At 39.4% G+C, this 19,301-nt stretch overlaps 1 protein-coding gene across 1 annotated transcript in view; it reads left to right on the top strand.

Annotated features, from left to right (window-relative positions):
• The first annotated feature begins 643 nt into the window (after nucleotides 1-643).
• Nucleotides 644-19,301, top strand: part of gna13b (guanine nucleotide binding protein (G protein), alpha 13b) — a 32,222-nt gene continuing 13,564 nt past the window's right edge. Inside the window, exons 1-2 of the mRNA XM_084115932.1 lie at nucleotides 644-970; nucleotides 15,360-15,586. Coding sequence (XP_083972058.1) covers nucleotides 688-970; nucleotides 15,360-15,586 — 510 coding nt within the window. The 5' untranslated portion in view covers nucleotides 644-687. The remainder of the gene's footprint in view (nucleotides 971-15,359; nucleotides 15,587-19,301) is intronic.

Here is a 19,301-nt window from a genome sequence, read left to right as displayed (position 1 = left end):
TATCTCTTTACCGTTACTTTTTGTCTCCCACTGTTCCTGTTATTTTCTTTTTATATTTTTTGTAATGTATCTTAAAATGTATAAATAAATCTTAAATAAAAAATAATAAAACTAAGCATTTAAACATCATCTTAAGACATATTATTGGGAGCTATAGGCCTTCAGTGACAATAATAGGCCTTCAGTGACAACTGATATTTATATGCGTATATTTTTATGCAAGTAGTCTGCTATAGCCTACTGTTATAAAAAATCTCATTGATTTACATTACAATCTATCAGAATTTCAGCTTGATTTCTGGCTAAATAAATAACAACAACTTCATCATATTTGGTCCATTGAATGAAATTAAAATAAATAAATATAAAAAATAAATATAAAATAAATAAATATAATAAAATAAAAAAGTTCTCACTAGATTGGTTTTATATATGAGATACAACCCTATTTGGGGTATAACGGGGTTAATTTCTACGTGTAAAAGTTTAATTTAAAACAAATTATTACCGAGTGCACCTTTAAGTGGGGGACAACAAACTCGGAACATTTAGCCCCTATATTTCGAAGTTCGAACCCGCCCAAAACTTTCATCCGCGGGCAGAGAATTGGCAACGAAGCCCCGCCCGCCACTAGCACTCAGGCGCGCGCAGTTTCACTCCCTACTGTATCGATGAAGTTGCACAAAGATGGCGGATTTCCTGCCGTCCCGGTCCTTTCTATCCGTTTGTTTTCCAAACTGTCTTCTCAACAGCAGCGAGGCGGAACAACTAAGGAAATCTAAAGAAATTGACCGAGGTCTCATGAAAGACAAACCCTATGTGAAACGGTTAGTCAAGATACTTTTGCTCGGCGCCGGGGAGAGCGGCAAGTCCACTTTCCTCAAGCAGATGCGCATCATACACGGGCAGGACTTCGATCAGCGGGCCAAAGAAGAGTTCAAAACCACCATTTACAGTAATGTTATGAAAGGTAGGAGGCCCGTTTCTCATTCACAGACCTATGCAAAGTGGCGTGTCGGGTTTAAACTTGACTTTGAACGGGGTCGGGAGGGATGAAATGAGGTTTAGCTGTAGCGTTAGCTGAAGTTGCGCTGTAACCTGCCCAGGAGAAACGCCCATGTTATTCTCTCAACTTTTCCCCGCCGCGGTCTTGAGACCAAACAAAGACCTCCGCGGAGGACCTGATTTCTGTCTAAATCGTCTCCTAGCTTGTCGTCTCATTAAACATGTGGATTCAATCTCACGCGTGATTTCCGTGGTGTAGAAAAGCAGGGCTCGGCTTTGAATTTGGTCAGAAATGAACGTTAGCGCTCTAGTTTTTAACGTCTTCACAAAAGAGCTGACTCATTTAATCTCAGCCTTGTACTTTCCAAAAGTACCATACATTTTCGTTTCTGAAATATTATACTCCGTAGTGTCTTCGTTTTTGGCGTTTTACCAGAATCTCGGATCTGTTTAAAGAGCTGCGAAAACTCCCCTCGTGTGTGTGTGTGTGTGTGTGCTAATGTTTTGTCTGTCCGAGTTTTAATGCCATAACTGAAACTGGATTATGTAAAATAAATCGATCCAGTATGTAAAGCCTGGCTTAAATTGTAAATCCGCTCTCTTGTTTGTTGGTATGCTGAGCCCGTCTCATAAATAACAAAGAGACTGGTGTCTACCAAAAGCACACCACTCAACTCATATTCAAAGCCTCTTATTTATTGGCTTCATTGTAGCATTTTTAAACTTTAAATGAAAAGGCGATTTTCAAATATATGTATATATATATTTCTTGTAAAGGACGTGTTTCGGGCATCTGTGAAATGGGTGGAGTCCAGGGCTCTCAGACTAGCACATGATGAGGAGAACATGGGTTAACACACTGGCACTAACCACTCACCAACACCTGTTATGGAAGAAATCCAGCTTTACTATTTCTGACATTTTTTTGTTTTTTTAGAGATACAGACAGTTTGAACCAAGCTAAAGGTGTCAGATGATCCTCAATAAGTGAGTTTGTTATTAACGTTTTTAGGCATGTCTTTTTTTTCTCCCAGTAGTTCTCTTTAGGTTTCTATCTTCAGACTTGCTTTTTGTCTTTCAAAAAAGGGATGTGATAAATCAGTATACCCACCTGGTATAATACGTCGGGGATTTCCAGTGACTATTGCTATGAAAAGATTTTGAGATTTCCTGCACGAGATTAATATGTCACAGCGGTCATCTCATAATTTACAAAGACACCGCAATGACAAATGGTTCAGCTGTGATCTCACGGAGATTCGTCTGTTGCAGTCGCTAACATCATATCCTTCCCTAACTCAACTTAAACAGGAAGCATTTAGTCAAATGGCTGCTTGGATCTAATCCTAAGGCATTCCAGAAAACACAGAAATGTCTCCCTGTAATGACTAGAGACACTTTAACCATCAGTAGCATTTTAATTCCACGTTTCACTTGAGATTCTACTCGCATGTACCTGTGGAGATGTTACGTTTGAAGCAGAGAGGTTTCTCACTGTTTGACAGATCCGATTGGCCAGTGATCGCATCTCTAACACAACTAGTTATGTTTTAGCACTGTGCCCTGATGAAGCGCTAGCCGGTACTGAGTGATGGAGAGGTTTTATGTACACTTCCATTCAAAAGTTTGGGGTCAATACAATTTGTATTTGAAAGAAGTCAATTATGTGCAACCATGCTGCATTTATTTGATCAAAACACAATTTAAAATAACCATTTTCTATTTTTTATACATTTTAAACTGTAATAACTTATTCCTGTGATGTTAAAGCTGAATTTTCAGCATCATTACTCCAGTCTTCAGCGTCACATGATCCTTCAGAAATCATTCTGATATGATGATTTGCTAATGTTGAAAACAGTTTTGCTGCTTAGTATTTTTGTGGAAACTGATTTAAAAAAAATACAAAATACAAAGTCCTTTTTTATGAAATAAAGTATTCATTTGTTAAATTAAATAATAAAGTAAATCATTTGTTCTTACTGATGACAAACTTTTAAACAGTGGTGTATGTCAGTCCAATAGAATCGACTGAAAACATCAGGGCTTTTACAGATGTTCCTCTTTCCCGCTTAGAAAGATCAGAGGGCAGGTGTGAACTACTTTTACTGCACTTATAGAGACAGAAGTGGGCAGGAGGAACCTAGCAAGGTTTTTAATAAACTCTTCTAACTAGCTAAGCTTCCATCCAAAGTTACAAATTTAATTTGCGCAAAATTGAAATATCGCATTAAAATGTTTGCGAAAAAAGCATCGTTTCCATCCAGTAAGTCGAACAGAACAAAGCCATCACTTCCTCATAAACTGGTGCTTAATATCACTAAGAAAAGTAGGAGAAGCCACTGTATATAGCCTAATACTTTTCTAAATTACTTGTGCCTCAGAGCATGCAGATAAAGCAATAAACGTACTTATGTTATTTTGCTTTCGGATGCCTGATGTTTGGGAGCGCAGTCGTGTAAAACAGTTCTGGGTGGGAATTATACAGAACCACTTTGCTCAGGCATTTCAGAATGACCAAAACATCGTCTTTTATGTGCATGTTTTCTTATCGGATAAAAAAAATGTCTCCAATTAAATTGAGCGAATAAGTTTTAAAGCAGGGCTCAGTAGTTTCGGGATTTCTTCGCTGTATTCTCGCTTTTTGCTCGCAGGTTTCTCTCTAGAGCTCCCCCCACAGCTTCAGAATAGATATTTGACAACACTGTTGTAAAAACTCGTTGGCGATTCTGAGACACCATGGCTAGTAGATCAACGACATCAAAGCAGACGGGACATTCTTTAAAACGTCTTCTTCATTCGGGTTCGAACAGCGTGAGGGAGCGCAATAATGACAGCATTTTAGCAGATTTCTTTTGTCCGTAAAGCAATTGTTTACATCGCGAGACCTGATAACGCGATACTTCCTGACGCGGCGGCCGGCGGCTCAACGTTGCAAGTGCGGATTTTCCGCTTACGGGCACCAGGGGGGTGCGAAACCACCACCATTCAACCCGAAATAAGTAATATAACCATTCCAATGACTCCGAAGGTGTTCAGTTAAGGTAAAAAAGTTACTTGGATCACCTTTAAGTGCTTTTTCGGAATTGATGCACATCTTGTCGTTTCCATCCAGCGTTAACCCCAAATGTGCTTAAAAGTAGTTGGATGGAAACATTTTTATTTAATTCTGCTACTCCTTTCTAAAAGATTTCACTTGAGAGAACAGAATAGCAGCCCTGAGCATTCACATTGTGTAACCGGACTGAAACGCCAGCTGTGTCAGTGTAGTTTATCCTGTGAGTTTGTTGGACAGTATGGATGAAATCCTGCCTTCTGTGATTTCTCTCTTAAGCTCTAGCAGGTTGTTTATCTTTTCTAACTCGGGCATGATTCTGTTTATAATCTTGAATAGTTTAGCCCAGCGTGCATTTGTTGCATCCTGCTGTTGTTTATAGAATTCGATGTTAAATTATAGATCTCTAGATCTCATCCAGGCCTCATCTACTTCTAAGCTTCCATTAACATGTGCGGTTATGGGACAGATTTGAAGAGGAGTTTTGTTAGACGTAATCAGTTTTAAGGTGAAAGTGCACATGCATATCGTGAGGTCACATGGACACACCACTTCACAACAGATGTGGGATGTGTCAAAGAGGTTACGCCTCTGAGCGCATCTTTCTACAGTTTCAGTTTCCTGCACAACTGAGTGTCTCTGACGTTCATAACTTTTTTTCCTATCTGCTGCAGTTTGTCTTGTATGAGTAGTTGACAAATTGACATGTCCTGTGATGATGTACGATACTTAATCTAAAACTATTTTAAACATTTTGTTATTTTTTGCATACTCTTTGAGCTCTTTTTAATTGAGGGTAAATGTTAATATATTTATTTTTAGAAATTCATTTGTCACAATGTAAAACCTTTTAAAATAAACTAATGAAGGCAAAACAAATGATTAACCATGATTAAAGACTTTGTAGAAGTTGTAGAGACCAGTTACAGGACCTAAGTCATTTACCTTTACACATTCATATACATTTTAACTAGGGATGCACCAAAATGTTGGCCGCTGAAAATTAATGCCCGAAAATGGCATTTTCGTTTTTTGGCCGAAATAGAAAAAAGGCCAAAAATAAGAGCCGAAAATATCTACTGCCCCGCCCATTTTACAGCAACGCTGGTAAAATGATGCTACATTCTCATTCACTCCTCTGCTCCCACACTGTCTCTCATGCTCTGATAATGATAGCTTGGACTAAGGATGTCAATTTACACAAATTGATCGATGGTCGTTTAAATTAACAATCAATTAATCGTTAGCCTTCAGGGCTCGACATTAAGCCTTTTCATGTGCTTGTCCTGGTCAAAGTATCAAAAGTTAAATCCAGTCATAAATACCATGACTGTTTATCAATCTGTCATCCCTGAACATGCAATATGCATTGCAATAAATACAAAAGGCGGGAAAAATAACACATTCTTTGACTTACCAGTCAAATTTGTTACTAAAACAATATGATTTCCCTTAATGACAAAAAGCAGGATTTCCAGAATATATTCATCCCAGAATATATTTAATGACCTCAAGTTATTTTGAATCTGAATGTATTGTAGTTGACATGAACGCTAAACTCGTGATCGGGTTGATGTGCGCGTTTATGTGTCACAAGCTTCAAATCGGAATACATTTTTTGAGTCTAAATGAATACACTGGTCTAAATAAAGGGCTAGTAGGATTGTAATGTAATATGTAGATTGTGATTGATCATTTAATTGAATTACTTATTTAATAATCAAATATAACAACTAATACAATGTCACCAACGCCGCCTCAGATGCATGCTAGTCAGAATTTGTAACTGTTGTGGATGTGCTCTTCCTGAAACGGCAACTAAACTCAATGAATTCACAACAATTTATTACAGTAGTGTTCTCATTATAATGTTATGTAATATGACAGTTAGTCCCAATCATAGTTGATATTAGTCATGCATTGCTGCATGCGCTGAATGAACACCTGTGAACTGAAGCCCTTTGTTAGCTCTTTATTTAAAGCGGTGCTGTGCAGTTTTGACAAAAATCGCTTTTTGCTCGCTGGTTTCTCTATAGAGCTCCCCCTACAGCTGCTTAATAGATATTTGACAACACTGTCGTAAAAACTCGTTGGCGACTCTCCCCCTTCCCATCTTCTCCCGCTCGTCATGTGCATTTGTTTTCAAAGAAGCCGGCGAACGCACTGAGCCATGTCCACTGAGGTATGTATGATACACAGAAGGCTAGCATATAAATGTATGTGTGCAGTGCCGTAAAGCAATTTGTTACATTGCGAAACCTGATATCACACGCTACTTCCTTCCGGCCCAAAGTTGCAAGGGTGGTTTTTCCGCTCACAGGCGCTAGGCGGAAGCGAGACGGCCACCATTCAACCCGAAAAAAGTCATATAACCATTCCAGTGACTTTGAAGCTGTTCAGTTAAGGTAAATTAAGCTAAAAAATACTGCATAATTCCCCCTTTAACTCAACGAAACGTATCCTATATTAGATTAATCAGTTATATACAAATTAAACATATTACAAATTATATCTGCACAAAATGACATGAATGCACAAGTGAACTTGAACGTTGAAGTTGCATGCTATTCAGAATGTGTAACTTATGTTGATACGCTCTTCCTGGAGCAATGTGCTAAAACGGCAACTAAACCCAAATAATTCACGTTTTATCACAATATTGTTCTCTTTATAATGTTATGTATGTATTAATATGACAGTCTCAATCATAGTTATTATTAGTCGTGCGTTGCTGTTTGAACTGCATGCGCTGAAGCTGAAGATGATCAGCGGCACGCTTTCATACCGCGTTAATTCTTAACCAAATGCATCCTATAAATCGTATATATATATATATAGGCCTACACAAAATAAACACAATATTACAACTTGCATTTGAACAAAACAAAAGGCTGCGAATGCACACGCAAACGTATAGTCATGAAGGTGTAACAACTCTAGCCTTTTAACATAAAATGGTTCCAGGCATAACTCTGCTGCTACATTTTTCCTCGTGTCTGTTTTGCGTTTCGTGGTTGAGCAGCATGCATCCACATGACCTTGCTTAATCGACGATCGATACGTTTTATCGATTCAATTATTTTCATCGATTAATCGTTAGCATCCCTTGGACTATACAGTATTTTGATGATCGCAGACCTGCCAACCTGTACTCATTTTGCGTAGTGGATACGCATTTTGACCTCAAAGTACGCTGGTACGATTTGTCACTCTAAACTACGCAAAAACCTGGTGACGCCTCTGTGTCGCAGTCCTCAGTCCGCGCGGTCCTCAAATCAAGCAACAGCAAAAGAAGAGGAGTTCGACCAATCATAGCTCTGGATTCATTCCCCAAATAGCAAGCGGGGATGATTGACAGATGCGTAAGGCCTATCATTAAAAAGAGACTGAAAATCGACAGCAATAAAGAATCCCGCTCGATCCCCCTTCCACTCCCGCGGCCCGCCGTCTGACTGATTTCATAAGTGAGGACAGTACAGTAGTCACGGTACTTCTAACTCCTGAGAGTAAACAGGCTGGGGTGGATGTGGAAAGTTGAAATATTGTATCGAGTTCTCTGGATTCGATGATCACATGGGAGTGATCGCATGGATTATCTTAAAATACTCTGTTATTCATGGTCACTCAGATAAGAGAAAGACATCATTCAGCCATGCAAATTATAAAATTATTGAAATCCCTATGGCTTAGTGATTATGAAAGTGCTGTGATTTGTGGATGACTGATGAGCGCGAGTCTGGAGAAACGGGCGTTTATTTATTCATTCTCAGTGTTGAGAAACGTAGCCTGTATGCGTTACGTTATTGTGTTAATAATAACTAAAGTACCTAATAATGTTACATATTTATTTTGTATGAAAACTAGCGCGTTAGTTACTTATGGATAAAAAAAGTACCGTTGTATCAGTGCTGCGCGAGCTCTCTCTCACAAAGACGTGCACTCAGAGAGAGAAGATAATAGTATTGAAATTGACGGGTTTTAAGTTTAAATTTTGTTCTTGCGTGTGTGTTTTTTATCTGTCAAAATGTCAAAGCATTTTGAATTATCCATCTGTGTTTTTAAAATTCGTTAAATGACGGACATTTACTGTTAACACAGCCCTCATTATATGTTGGATTCGTCTAACTTATACTTGATATGCTTTTTAAAATAAGTGATTCGTTTTGCTATTATTGGACTCCTGTCTATTCATTGTCAACTGTTTTCTATAAATATGTTTGTATTGGCTAACATTTACTCAGTTAATGCGTGTCCTGTTTAAAATGTGCAGTGTTCAAATGTAAAGACAAATAGAAGCCCTTTTTTTCTGTGGGATTTAGTATCATATTTGGATATTGGAATATTAAATTAAATAGTATTATGTATTGAGTATTAATAAATAAAATAATCTTATATCTTAATCTTAAAAAGTTTACACGCAATGTTCCTATGTTGTTGTTTTTTTTACAGCGCACTTCAGTAAAGTAGGTCAGCTACGTTAATATTGAGGAAGGTCTGTAGTTGAATAAGGTTAGGATAGCTACGTTAATATTCTTTATCGGGTTAATTGCGAGTGAGCTGTAGATGGTAACTGAGGGAGTGACATATGGCGCTTTTCCACTACACTGTAGATGGTAACTGAGGGAGTGACATATGGCGCTTTTCCACTACACAGTACCAGCTCGCCTTGGCTCGACTCGGCTCGACTCGGCTCGGCTCTGTTTGGTTTTCCATTGTGTAAAAGTTGTACCTGTACCTGCTTCCAGGTACTTTTTTTCGTACCACCTCCGGCGAGGTTCTAAGCGGGCTGAGGCGAGCTGAGGCGATACTAAAATGTGACGTGAAAACACGACAGATTGCTGATTGGTCAGAGAGAATCGTCACTATTCACTGCGTCATCATTGCACGCGCCAGACGGAGTATCCTGAATAAAAAAACAGCAAAAACAAAAACATCCAAAAACAGCATACACTCGATTTCCTCCATTGTCCTGTGTGTGTGGGTAGCAGGTGTGTCTCGCGCGTCTCGCGTAAAAGATTAAGTCACGTCAGTTTCCTGCGGCGTCGCTATGACGACCAGGTACTATTGTGGAGGTACTATCTGCAATGGAAAACGGAGCGAAAAGCGAGCCGAGCCGAGCCGAGGCGAGTCGAGTTGAGCTGGTACTGGTAATGGAAAAGCGCCAATAGTGAGTATTTACTTTTTTATACGTGGGTTTGTTGTTTTGGGACACCTAATGGCCCCCCCACAATAGCATCTTCTATGAAAAGCCCAGAAAAATTAAGTGCTCCCAGATTGGGTGTGGCCTTTGCCATTTAAGATAAAATTTTCAATGAATTGTAAATCTTTTTCTGGGTTGTGCAGTTTCATTTTTCCCCCATCAATTTCTACCTAATAGCTGAAAATTAACACAATACAAAAACATGAATAATCCTGTCTAAAATTATAAAATGAAGGTTTCTATTTGTGACCAGTTCAAGGTACGTGCTGCAATAATCATGCTTTGATCTGTTGATGGTATGTCATATTTGCATGTCTCAAAATGTCCATTTCTATCCACAAAACTTGCCAGAAGTCATGGTTTAAGGGGTTATTTAAAAAAAAAATCTTCCGGAGGTGCATGACATGTATTTGTCATTGAATCATTCATTTAAGAGATTTGTTCAAAAACTCAAAACAAATCATTCAGTAATAAAACATTCTCAATTTATACAGAATTGTGCAGTAATTCTAATTAGAGCTGCATGGTTAATCACTAAAGGATCGTGATCTTATTCCTAAATGACAAGGGACAGGGGAGAAACTGCACTGTATGTGTTACATGAGCAGGGTTTTTCCTGGCTCTAAACGAGGCGGAGGTGGTAAAATCCCGATCATGTATTTTAACGGTAAGATAATTAAATTAGTATTTTTCGTAGACCATCATATAGCCTACTGTGTTTCCCACAGTATTTTTGTGGGTGGAGGTCGGTTTGTACATTTTAAAAATAAATTCATTAGTCTGGTGCACTTTGAGTCACCCCAAATCTGCTGTTAAAAATAATCCACCCACCAACCGCCCAAAATATGATATAGATCTGTATCTGATCATCACATTACAATTATTCAAATTCTCAGTGTTAAGCATGATGATATGGCAACATATCACACTGAAGTAGGCTGATTTAAAATGAACATTTATTTAAAATAAAAGTTCCTCTTTTGGCAAAATTACATTTCCTTAATAACCTAAACGGGCTTTACTCCCTTAGAACTTAAATTGTCAATGTTTCATTACATCACTGTTGGAAAACACTCTTTACATTTTTTTTTTTACCTTTATAAAGGGCATTTTTCCTAATTTTATTAAATGTATGCTTCATCTTTCATTTCAAATTCTTCAATTTGATCAATACATTCAATTAGAACGACACTAGGCTGTTAACAATCAAAACGTGGGGAAACACAGTAAGACATTTATATTATTATCAACTATAGGCTATAAATCGCCACTTACATTAAATGAAATAAAATCAGAATCATCCTTGCGTTTTCGATGATTCCTTTGTTATTTTTTTATTTTATTTTTTGATATTGGCGTTTTAATCAGGGCATTTGTCCGGTTGGGCAAGTACAATTCTCTCTCACTTGTCCCTAAAAAAAAACTAAAAAAAACATGTGTCCCGGACAAGCGTTAATGTCAAGCCCTGATATGTTTTCCTTGATTGGTTTTCCCTGAAGAGAATTACGTTGTTGAAAACAGTAAAAGTAAAAGAGTGACGCACGTTCATTGCGTTTCACCGTGATGAGAGTTCCGTGTCTTTATTAAACTCAACACATTATAATGATTTATCTGTCATCCACCCTCGATTAATTGGAATGTTATGTTTTTATTACTTGGCCCGCCCGACCCGCGGATTATGATGATCCGCGCAGTGCTATCGGCAAACTATGCGGTTTGAGAATGGAACCCGCAACCGAACCGTCACGGTGGAAAAAGTGTATCTGAGCATGTGACTGTATGTCCGAGTTTTGTCAAGAGCCGGAGGCGGCACAGAATTTGACGGAGGCGGCCACCTCATAATTCTCTATGCAGGAAAAACCCTGCATGAGTATTTTAGACAGAATGGTTATTTGCTTTCGCTAATGTGTGTCTATGGACTGCTGTTATTGATTGTGCTTTAGGACATGCATATAATAGAGACAGCTCTCTTTACATGCCATTTTGTGCTGCACTAATGGGCTTCTACTTGGACATTACTCACCTTTTAAAGGGCCTTCGGTTAAATACTCTTGACCTGCCGTCACCTCACAATGGAATGTGTGGCGAGAACAATTAAGGTCTTATCCTGTGAAAAGACCCTGGATCGGCTTATAGCTGCACGTGAGGTCTAGAAGGGTGAAGAATATTGTGTGAAGTCCTCCATCAAATGCTTGAGTTATATTGGCAGCGTAACTGATTGTAAACAAATGGTTTAGAAAGAGCAGTTTATTTAAATCTGGGATGGAATAGGCTGGTTGGTTTCTATGCAGAATGGAAGATAACCGCAAAGTAAATCCATTCATTGTTTCAATAACCATTCTTTGTTACCAAGAACTTTTCCACCAAACTCGGAAATACCTGAAAGGTCAAAAGTGCTCTGTCATTGTGAGGGAGAGAGCTGCTAGTGGAAACAGGTTTAGCAGGTTATTTGTTCTATGACTGCTGGGGACGCCAGTTTTTGAAAGACAAAGACAGGTGTGAAAACCAGCTTACAATGGGTCTCTCCTACGCTGATAATCTGAGTATACAAAACTATGACCAACACTACTGATACTCAAACCCTCACCCAGGAGTGATGTAGGTGATGTCTCGTGCTCTTATTTGTTTCTTGGGACAAGTACATCAGTAAAACGTTAATCTTTTTATCTTTGTGTTGATACAAACAGGATTTTCATGTTGTTGCTGTAGGATTACATTACAAAAGGGGACAGATAGCTTTTGAGGGCCCAGCTGAAGTTGTTCTGGTGCTTTATGCCTTTTGTAGGACACATGCGGACCTCTGTGGAGGACATTTTGCTCTTTTGGGACTATCAATTAAGCATAAATTAAGATGAGATTCGAGACCCATTTAGACTGAAAATAATGTACGTATGTGATGTTAATGGCATCTTGAGTGTGTGCTGCAGAACTCATTTATTCCACATATCTGTAGCATAGATTTTAAGGTTCATTGCACTAAATGCATGTTCAGTAATGTAGACGCTTGTGAGCAGAGTCACTGTAGCATGTGCTGATGATGACAGCACAGTTAGTGAGTGACTGGCTAAGGTGAGAGAGCGCAAATGGTAGTGAGCAATGAGCATACACTGAGTTTGACACTTGCGCAGTGCAATTGATATGTGACTCTTGTGTCGCTGTTGTGCTGTTGTATGCGCACTGTCCGCCTTAAATATTGTCTTTTTAAAATGAAATTGTTCTTGCTTTCTGTGTATTTCTGCAGCCCTAGGTCATTAGCAATGCTAAATCCGATATTCACATGTTTACTACTAGGGGTGCGCCAAAATATCGATATGGCGATATCTCGCGATATTTTCTCCCGCGATCGATTCTCGTTAGGGCGGGCGTACACGGTGCGAGTTCGGACACTCGGGAGGTCGTGAGATCAGTTTAACTGATAATCGCGTCAAAGCAGCTGGTACAAGGCACGACTGTCCTGCATGAATTTTATCCCGAGCCGGCAGCAATCACGTGGGCTTTCGCGCTAAACCGTCATGTTGCGAATGGGAGAGAGCGAGAGAGAAAAGTGTGTGTGTGTGACAGTGACCGTGTATGCGCACGCTGTATGGTTGCTGCCACTGAGGTATAGCCCCATCGACGTGGTTGTGTATGATTTGGCAATAGGGGACAGCTGGTGAAAAAACATGTTTAAAAATTATCGGGAGGTCGGGAGGTGCTCGGCTCGGCTTGTAATTCCTCTCACACGCTACGATCCGCGACCATGCGAGCATCACCGATTCCACTCGATTTCTCCCGAGTGAAAAAAATCATCTGCAGCAAAACAAAAATAGTGTCTGTGACTGTTTTGTTGCAACTGATAAGAGACAAGTTGTTTTTGTTGTTGTGTTTCATCCAAAAACGAAATGGAGATTCATTTTCCTAATTAAAAAAAAAAATCTTTTTATTTCTTAAAACATGATATATTGTGAGTTATTACTGATAATATATCGATTATCGCCATATTGTGATATTATCGGTATCGTGAACAATGTATCGCGTATCGTATCGTATCGTGAAGTACTCAGTGATTCCCAGCCCTATTTACTACATTGAAACTATGTATTTGTTGTTCTCTTGAATGCTTCATGTGCAGGAATGTGTGAGAATCATACTTTTTTTGTTGTTGTTCACATAGGCCTAGAGATCACAACTAACAAAATAACATGATTTACTATGTTACTAGGTTGTGACAGTGTTGATTGCTGCTGTCTATTTATTTTATTTTTATTATTTGAATGAATTAATAAAATTGCTTTGAATAAATTATTTAATAAATCACTCACAAGTACTTCACCTATTTCTTTACTGGATGAATCAGCGTTTTTGATCAAATCTCTTGAATCAAACCTCACCTCACGATCCGATTCGATTCCTATTCTTGGAGTCACAATCCTCTACTAGGCCTAAGTTATCACGTTACTTAACCACTTGCTTAACCAACACAAAATAGGTGTTGTTTTAAAGCTTAAAGCATGAAAAAAACCAACTTCTTTACATGATCTGGAAAATCATTGTACATAACACATAGACTTGTCATATATTGTTGAAAAGGTCTCAACTAGCAGAATACAACTAGGTAAAAAACGCTAATAAAGCAGACTGCGCCATTATGTACAGAACGTACATGCACTCAAGTCAGCATTATCGTGTTTATATTGTTTCATGTTGAGAAAAACAAAAATATCCACATGCTCGAGTGAGAAAACTTAAAGGAAGCATCAATCATTTTGCTATCAGAAGATATCATCTCGGATCACGATTCCCTCGGGGTACAGCTGCGCTTACCTGCTGTCGTTAATGCGTGATGAGCAGCTGCTTCCTCAGTCGACTGGTGTTTGGATTTCATGTGATTTCTCATTGTGGTGGTGATATTATGATAACTCGGTTTCATTAATAAATTTGATTAAAAGTAATTCCATTTTGCAATATCATTTTCATCCAAGTAATTGCAAACTTCGTGAGGCTGACGACGACATTATGTGATCAAATACGATTCACTTGTTAAACACGCTCTACAGCGCCACCCAGTGCATTTAATTATAACTGCGAAAATATATCGGCCTTGGTAATGTATCGGTCGACCACTAGCATTAATACTATTAGAATACGTAACTACGCACGCTGGCTATGTTTCCTTGTGTGTCTGCTGCAATTGTTTTGCACATGAGCTGTTCACACCTTGCTTAAGCCATATGCGCTCTAATGGTGACCTTACTTAATAGACCATTGATAAGTTTTAGCGATTAAATTATCGACAACTAGTCGTGCAGCTCTATTAATCGTGTAGTCAGTGTGAAGTTATGAATTTCCTTGTAGCTGTGTGAAGTTACTCAAAGGCTCTGCATTTCATTTTTATCCTGAGATGTATGTATGTATGCATGCATGTATTAGGCTTGCTGTGTTAGTCTGTGTTACTGGTGTTACGTTTCAGTTGGACAACAGATGCTACAATTATAAACTGAAAGGGTCTGCTCTGCTTCATACATCACGGGGTGCAGCGTCGCAGCATAGTGAAGCGGGAGTCATATTTCAATTATTATGTGACCAGAGTAAGGAGAGATGAGATGACTGACAGGACGATGGTGGAGGATTTGGTGTGCAACAGGTCTTTGAGTGTTATTACAAAAAAATCTCATCTTGCAAAATGTGTGGTCAGTTCCACTGCACCCTCTATACAGAGTAGTCATCGCAAATTCGAAAAGTGAGTTCACATTCGCAGCTCCCTGATGTCGGCATGTTATAGGCCTATAGACAGAGTACACATGATCGTGAATTCAAAAGCGACAGTGAAAAATTAGCGCGTATTCATAAGCACCCCCCACTAATGGGCTACTGCACAGTTATAATGCATCCTTTCATACAGACCCATTGTCTTGTATTGTGGTAAATAAATGATAAACCTTTGATGAAATTTGAAAAAAATGATACAATTATCCAAGTGTTTAGGGTCTAATGTTGTTTGCTTCGTTAAACTTGAAAACAGCATCATATTGAACTTTGTCAGTACACAGCATCATACAATGGAGAGCCACTCATAATATTCCCTTTTTTCCATTGTTCCTCCTATTGCTGTCATCACAGGTGTTCGAGTGCTTGTGGATGCCAGAGAAAAGCTGCATATCCCGTGGGGAGACCCTACAAACCAGGCACATGGAGACACCATGATGGCTTTTGACACACGGTCAGCCATGGGGTCACAGGGGATGGTGGAGACCAGAGTGTTCCTGCAGTACCTGCCATCGATCCGTTCCCTCTGGGTTGACAGCGGCATACAGAACGCATATGACCGGCGCAGGGAATTTCAGCTGGTGAGCTTTTGGTGATCTCAATGTGAAGTCATAATGCATTTCACTTCTGTAATGTGTGATTGAGTGAAACTGTATATTTAGCAGGAAATGGGTTCTGTTCGGGACAATTGTTGTCGGCATGCGAGTCGAGTGCACTAACAATGACGCTAAACACCGCATTCTCTAGCCGTCGTCATCCGTTACGCAAGCAATCCAGGAGTAGATTTCTGCAGAAGCGCAACAAAATAATGCTTGACGAAAAATAAAGCGCAGTGATGAATGAACAAGAGTTTCTTGTCAGTTGCCAACAGCACAGCAGCTCCAGACAAACAATGACACTCAAACCCAGTGTTACTCACGTGTGGACACGAATCAAAGCAACCTCCGTGTCTATTTTCAGGCCTTCCCGCTTCTCTCTCTCTCCAGCGCTGGAAAGCTTTTCTAATGATAAAGCGGGTCCTAAAGCTCTTGCCCAGTCATAGCCCATCATTTTCCAGTGATTTCTTCTGAGATTTTCTCTTTGTATTTTGTCTCATCTCTATTTCTGCAGTCTTTCTTCAAAAAAGACTCTCTTGCTTGTTCTCTCTCCTCCACTGTCATACGCTCCCTAATGCTGAAGATTGGCTACACAGGTTTGTTGTTGTTTGTTCGTGTGTCGGTCTGACTAACTTCCAAACAGCGTTTATCAAATATCACTTTCCCCACCTATAAACTAACATCATGCTAGTTATTATGCTTTTTTGTGTGTGCAAATGTTACTTTAGGTCATAGCCACCTACTTTGCACTACAGAGAGTCTGTGGGATTTTTTTGCCATTTGACAAGTCTTGGACAAAAATACGTTGAGACTTTAGACCCCATCTAAAAGTTTTGCAGCTTGCCTTGCCAAGATGGCGTGTGCGTACATCTAGGAGGATGTGTAAACCACATCATTGTTGTGCTCAGGCCTGGCTGCTGTGAGCTGTTTTTCATCAGTCTGCTTCTGACGTCATCAGATTTTCTGCCCTAGGACTTGTTTATCTAACGTAGATTAAAGATTGCTATTCCTGTTTTTTTTTTTTTTTTTTTTTTTACTTGGGTAGCATATCAGTCTAGTTTGATAATGTTTGGTTTTCCCCTATAAATCTCAAACGATTTCTCATTAGGCCCTGACATAAGCAAGTGCCATCTTAGCACATAACTTCAGACTTCTCTAAATGCTCTCAGTTCCTAATGCGTTGCTTCCCCATTTTTAAATGTTGATTTCACCAAAGGACTTCACACCCAGTAACCAACTCCTATTATTATGAATTGTAGCGGTTACAAAGAACGAGAGATTGCAGATATAGACTGATCCACATTGATAATTAAAATTGATAAGTAAAATTGATGTGAAAAATTTGGGGCTGTTGCACTTATACATCATATGATTGCGATCATCCATGCAACATGAACGTCATGTTTTTATGTCTCTCTTCTGGTGCTGTAGTACTTTGTGCTGCCCTAATGCTAAACAAAGTTTAACATGCATTGAAAGTGCAAATTGTATGATTCCAAGTTCATGAATGGCTCTTTAAGTTGCATGTATGTCAAACATTCTGTGTAAGTGACCTGTAAAACTTGACATTTTAATTGCTGCTAGTTAATTATTTGTACGGCAATTAATTGTTAGCCGAAAGGGCATGACTATGACAGCCCAAGGCGGCTGTATTATTGTGATTAAACGTGAAACGTGGTTTTTCCCTGTGCATAAGTTATGATGTAGTTTTTTCATTTTAGAAATCACTGGTGTCATGCACAGAGAGTTTGCTTTTTTTGCTGGAGGATAAAGGTGGTCTTTGTCCATTTCCAGTGATCCTCTCAGCATGGGCATGTTGGGACTTTAGCAGAGCAGCGGATGCATGCTGGTTAGGACAAGAAACAACACAACATTGACACTGTGTACTGCGGCCCAGATCTGTGGAACTGATAACAGGGTAGATCTGCTCTTCACCAAGCTCAGGAATCTCCGTTTTCATTGAGCAAAGGCTGGTCAAATGCAAATCCTTGCATTACCGCTGAGGTTTCCATACAGTTCGCCTGTTAAGTAGGCAGCCTCTGCCACAGGCTCTGGTGATTTGCATTCAGCCTGTGTGAGTGAAGGCAACAAAACAAAACACTTTTGTGCTCTGTAATCCACTAACCACGTGTGTCGAGTGCAAAACATTATCAGGCTTCCTGCTTTCACAACTCTGTCCCTCCAGCCTCTGGGGGTTATGGTATGCACCCAACATGAAACAAAACAAAACTTGTTCTAGATTCCTGCAGCCAAGATCTCTTCGCCTCTGGCTCCTCCTCGCTCCACCCCTCCTCTTATTTCTAGGCATTGCATAATCCTAATCCACTGCTGTTCTGCTCTCACTACCCCTGTACACGGCACTCTGATCCGTCTTCTTTTGGTAAAAAGCCAGCACATAGTTTATAACGGTCAGATTCAGTTCGGTGAATCATTACACCAGGGTTCACCAATCTCGGTCCTGGAGGGCCGCTGTCCTGCAGAGTTTAGCTCCAACCCCAATTAAACACACCTGAACCAGCTAATCAAGGTCTCACTAGGCATACTAGAAACTTTCAAACAGGTGTGTTGGAGCTGGTTGGAGCTAAACTCTGCAGGACAGCGGCCCTCCAGGACCGAGATTGGTGAACCCTGCATTACACGGTTTATTTATAGTCTTTGAGCATCTGTGTGAGTCGGTGAGGTTCATTCAAACCCCACTCACTGAAGGCTTAATCTGATTTAGGTAATACTTGCAAGACAGTGCATTTTCAAAATGATCACTGCCTGGTCAATTTAGATGATCATGCTGCAATATAAAACGAAACCGTCTTCAGCACTGCTCATCTCAGCTCCGATTACCGCGGGATCCATGATGTCTGCAGATTAAAGGCACCAGAAGAGATGTTTAGATAGGAGACATCCACCCAAGTGTGCTTTCTCTCCCGTTTTCCCAAATACTGCTTTCTGTGCTCTGCCCACCCCATATAGGGACAGCTGGAAACTTGTAGGGTTGGAAAGGAGCATGAAAGAGTTTTGTGTCCATTTCTGTAGTACTCTGGACTAGTGTAAGTGTGATTGTTGGATGAAGAGGGCTCTGTGGAGGCTGACCTGCCTGAACTCTCAGGCTTGCCTATCTTTCCCCTTCCCTTCGTCCCAGCCTAAGATTACCAGGATCTATAAGAAGGATTGCATGATCCATGAAGGAATGTTGAGCTGTGATTTAAAATGAAGACCCTCGTGCATGCCTGCAAATCTGAGGCCTGGGGAAGGAGATATTGTGCTGACCCTGTTGCTCATTATTTTTCTATTTATTTATTTAATACAGATAACCATTAGGCTATTTTATTAATCATCTTGTCTGGCAATTATCTTGACATTTAGGTTGTCCAATATATTTGACTTTCACTAATGCTGTTAATTTGTACACTATTCCTTTAAGTTACTCATTTCTTATAATATTTATATCTTCCATACATTCCATACATACTCCCCAACATTTGTGGAACAAGTGTGGATAAAATGAAATAAAATTGAATAAGACATAAAAGAGAAATACATATACTGTTATGCATAATTAAAAATAAACATAATTTATATTATTATTTAAGTCTATTTCCATATTTTCTATATATATTTGAGCTGGGCAATACATCGAATATTAGCAATTCTATAATTGGGGAATATTGTGTATATTGTGAAAACAACATTATCAGCTCAGCTC

This window comes from Abramis brama (genome assembly GCF_963993115.1).
Source record: "Abramis brama genome assembly, chromosome: 1".
NCBI lineage: Eukaryota > Metazoa > Chordata > Actinopteri > Cypriniformes > Leuciscidae > Abramis > Abramis brama.
This window is presented reverse-complemented; position numbering and strand designations above follow the sequence as displayed.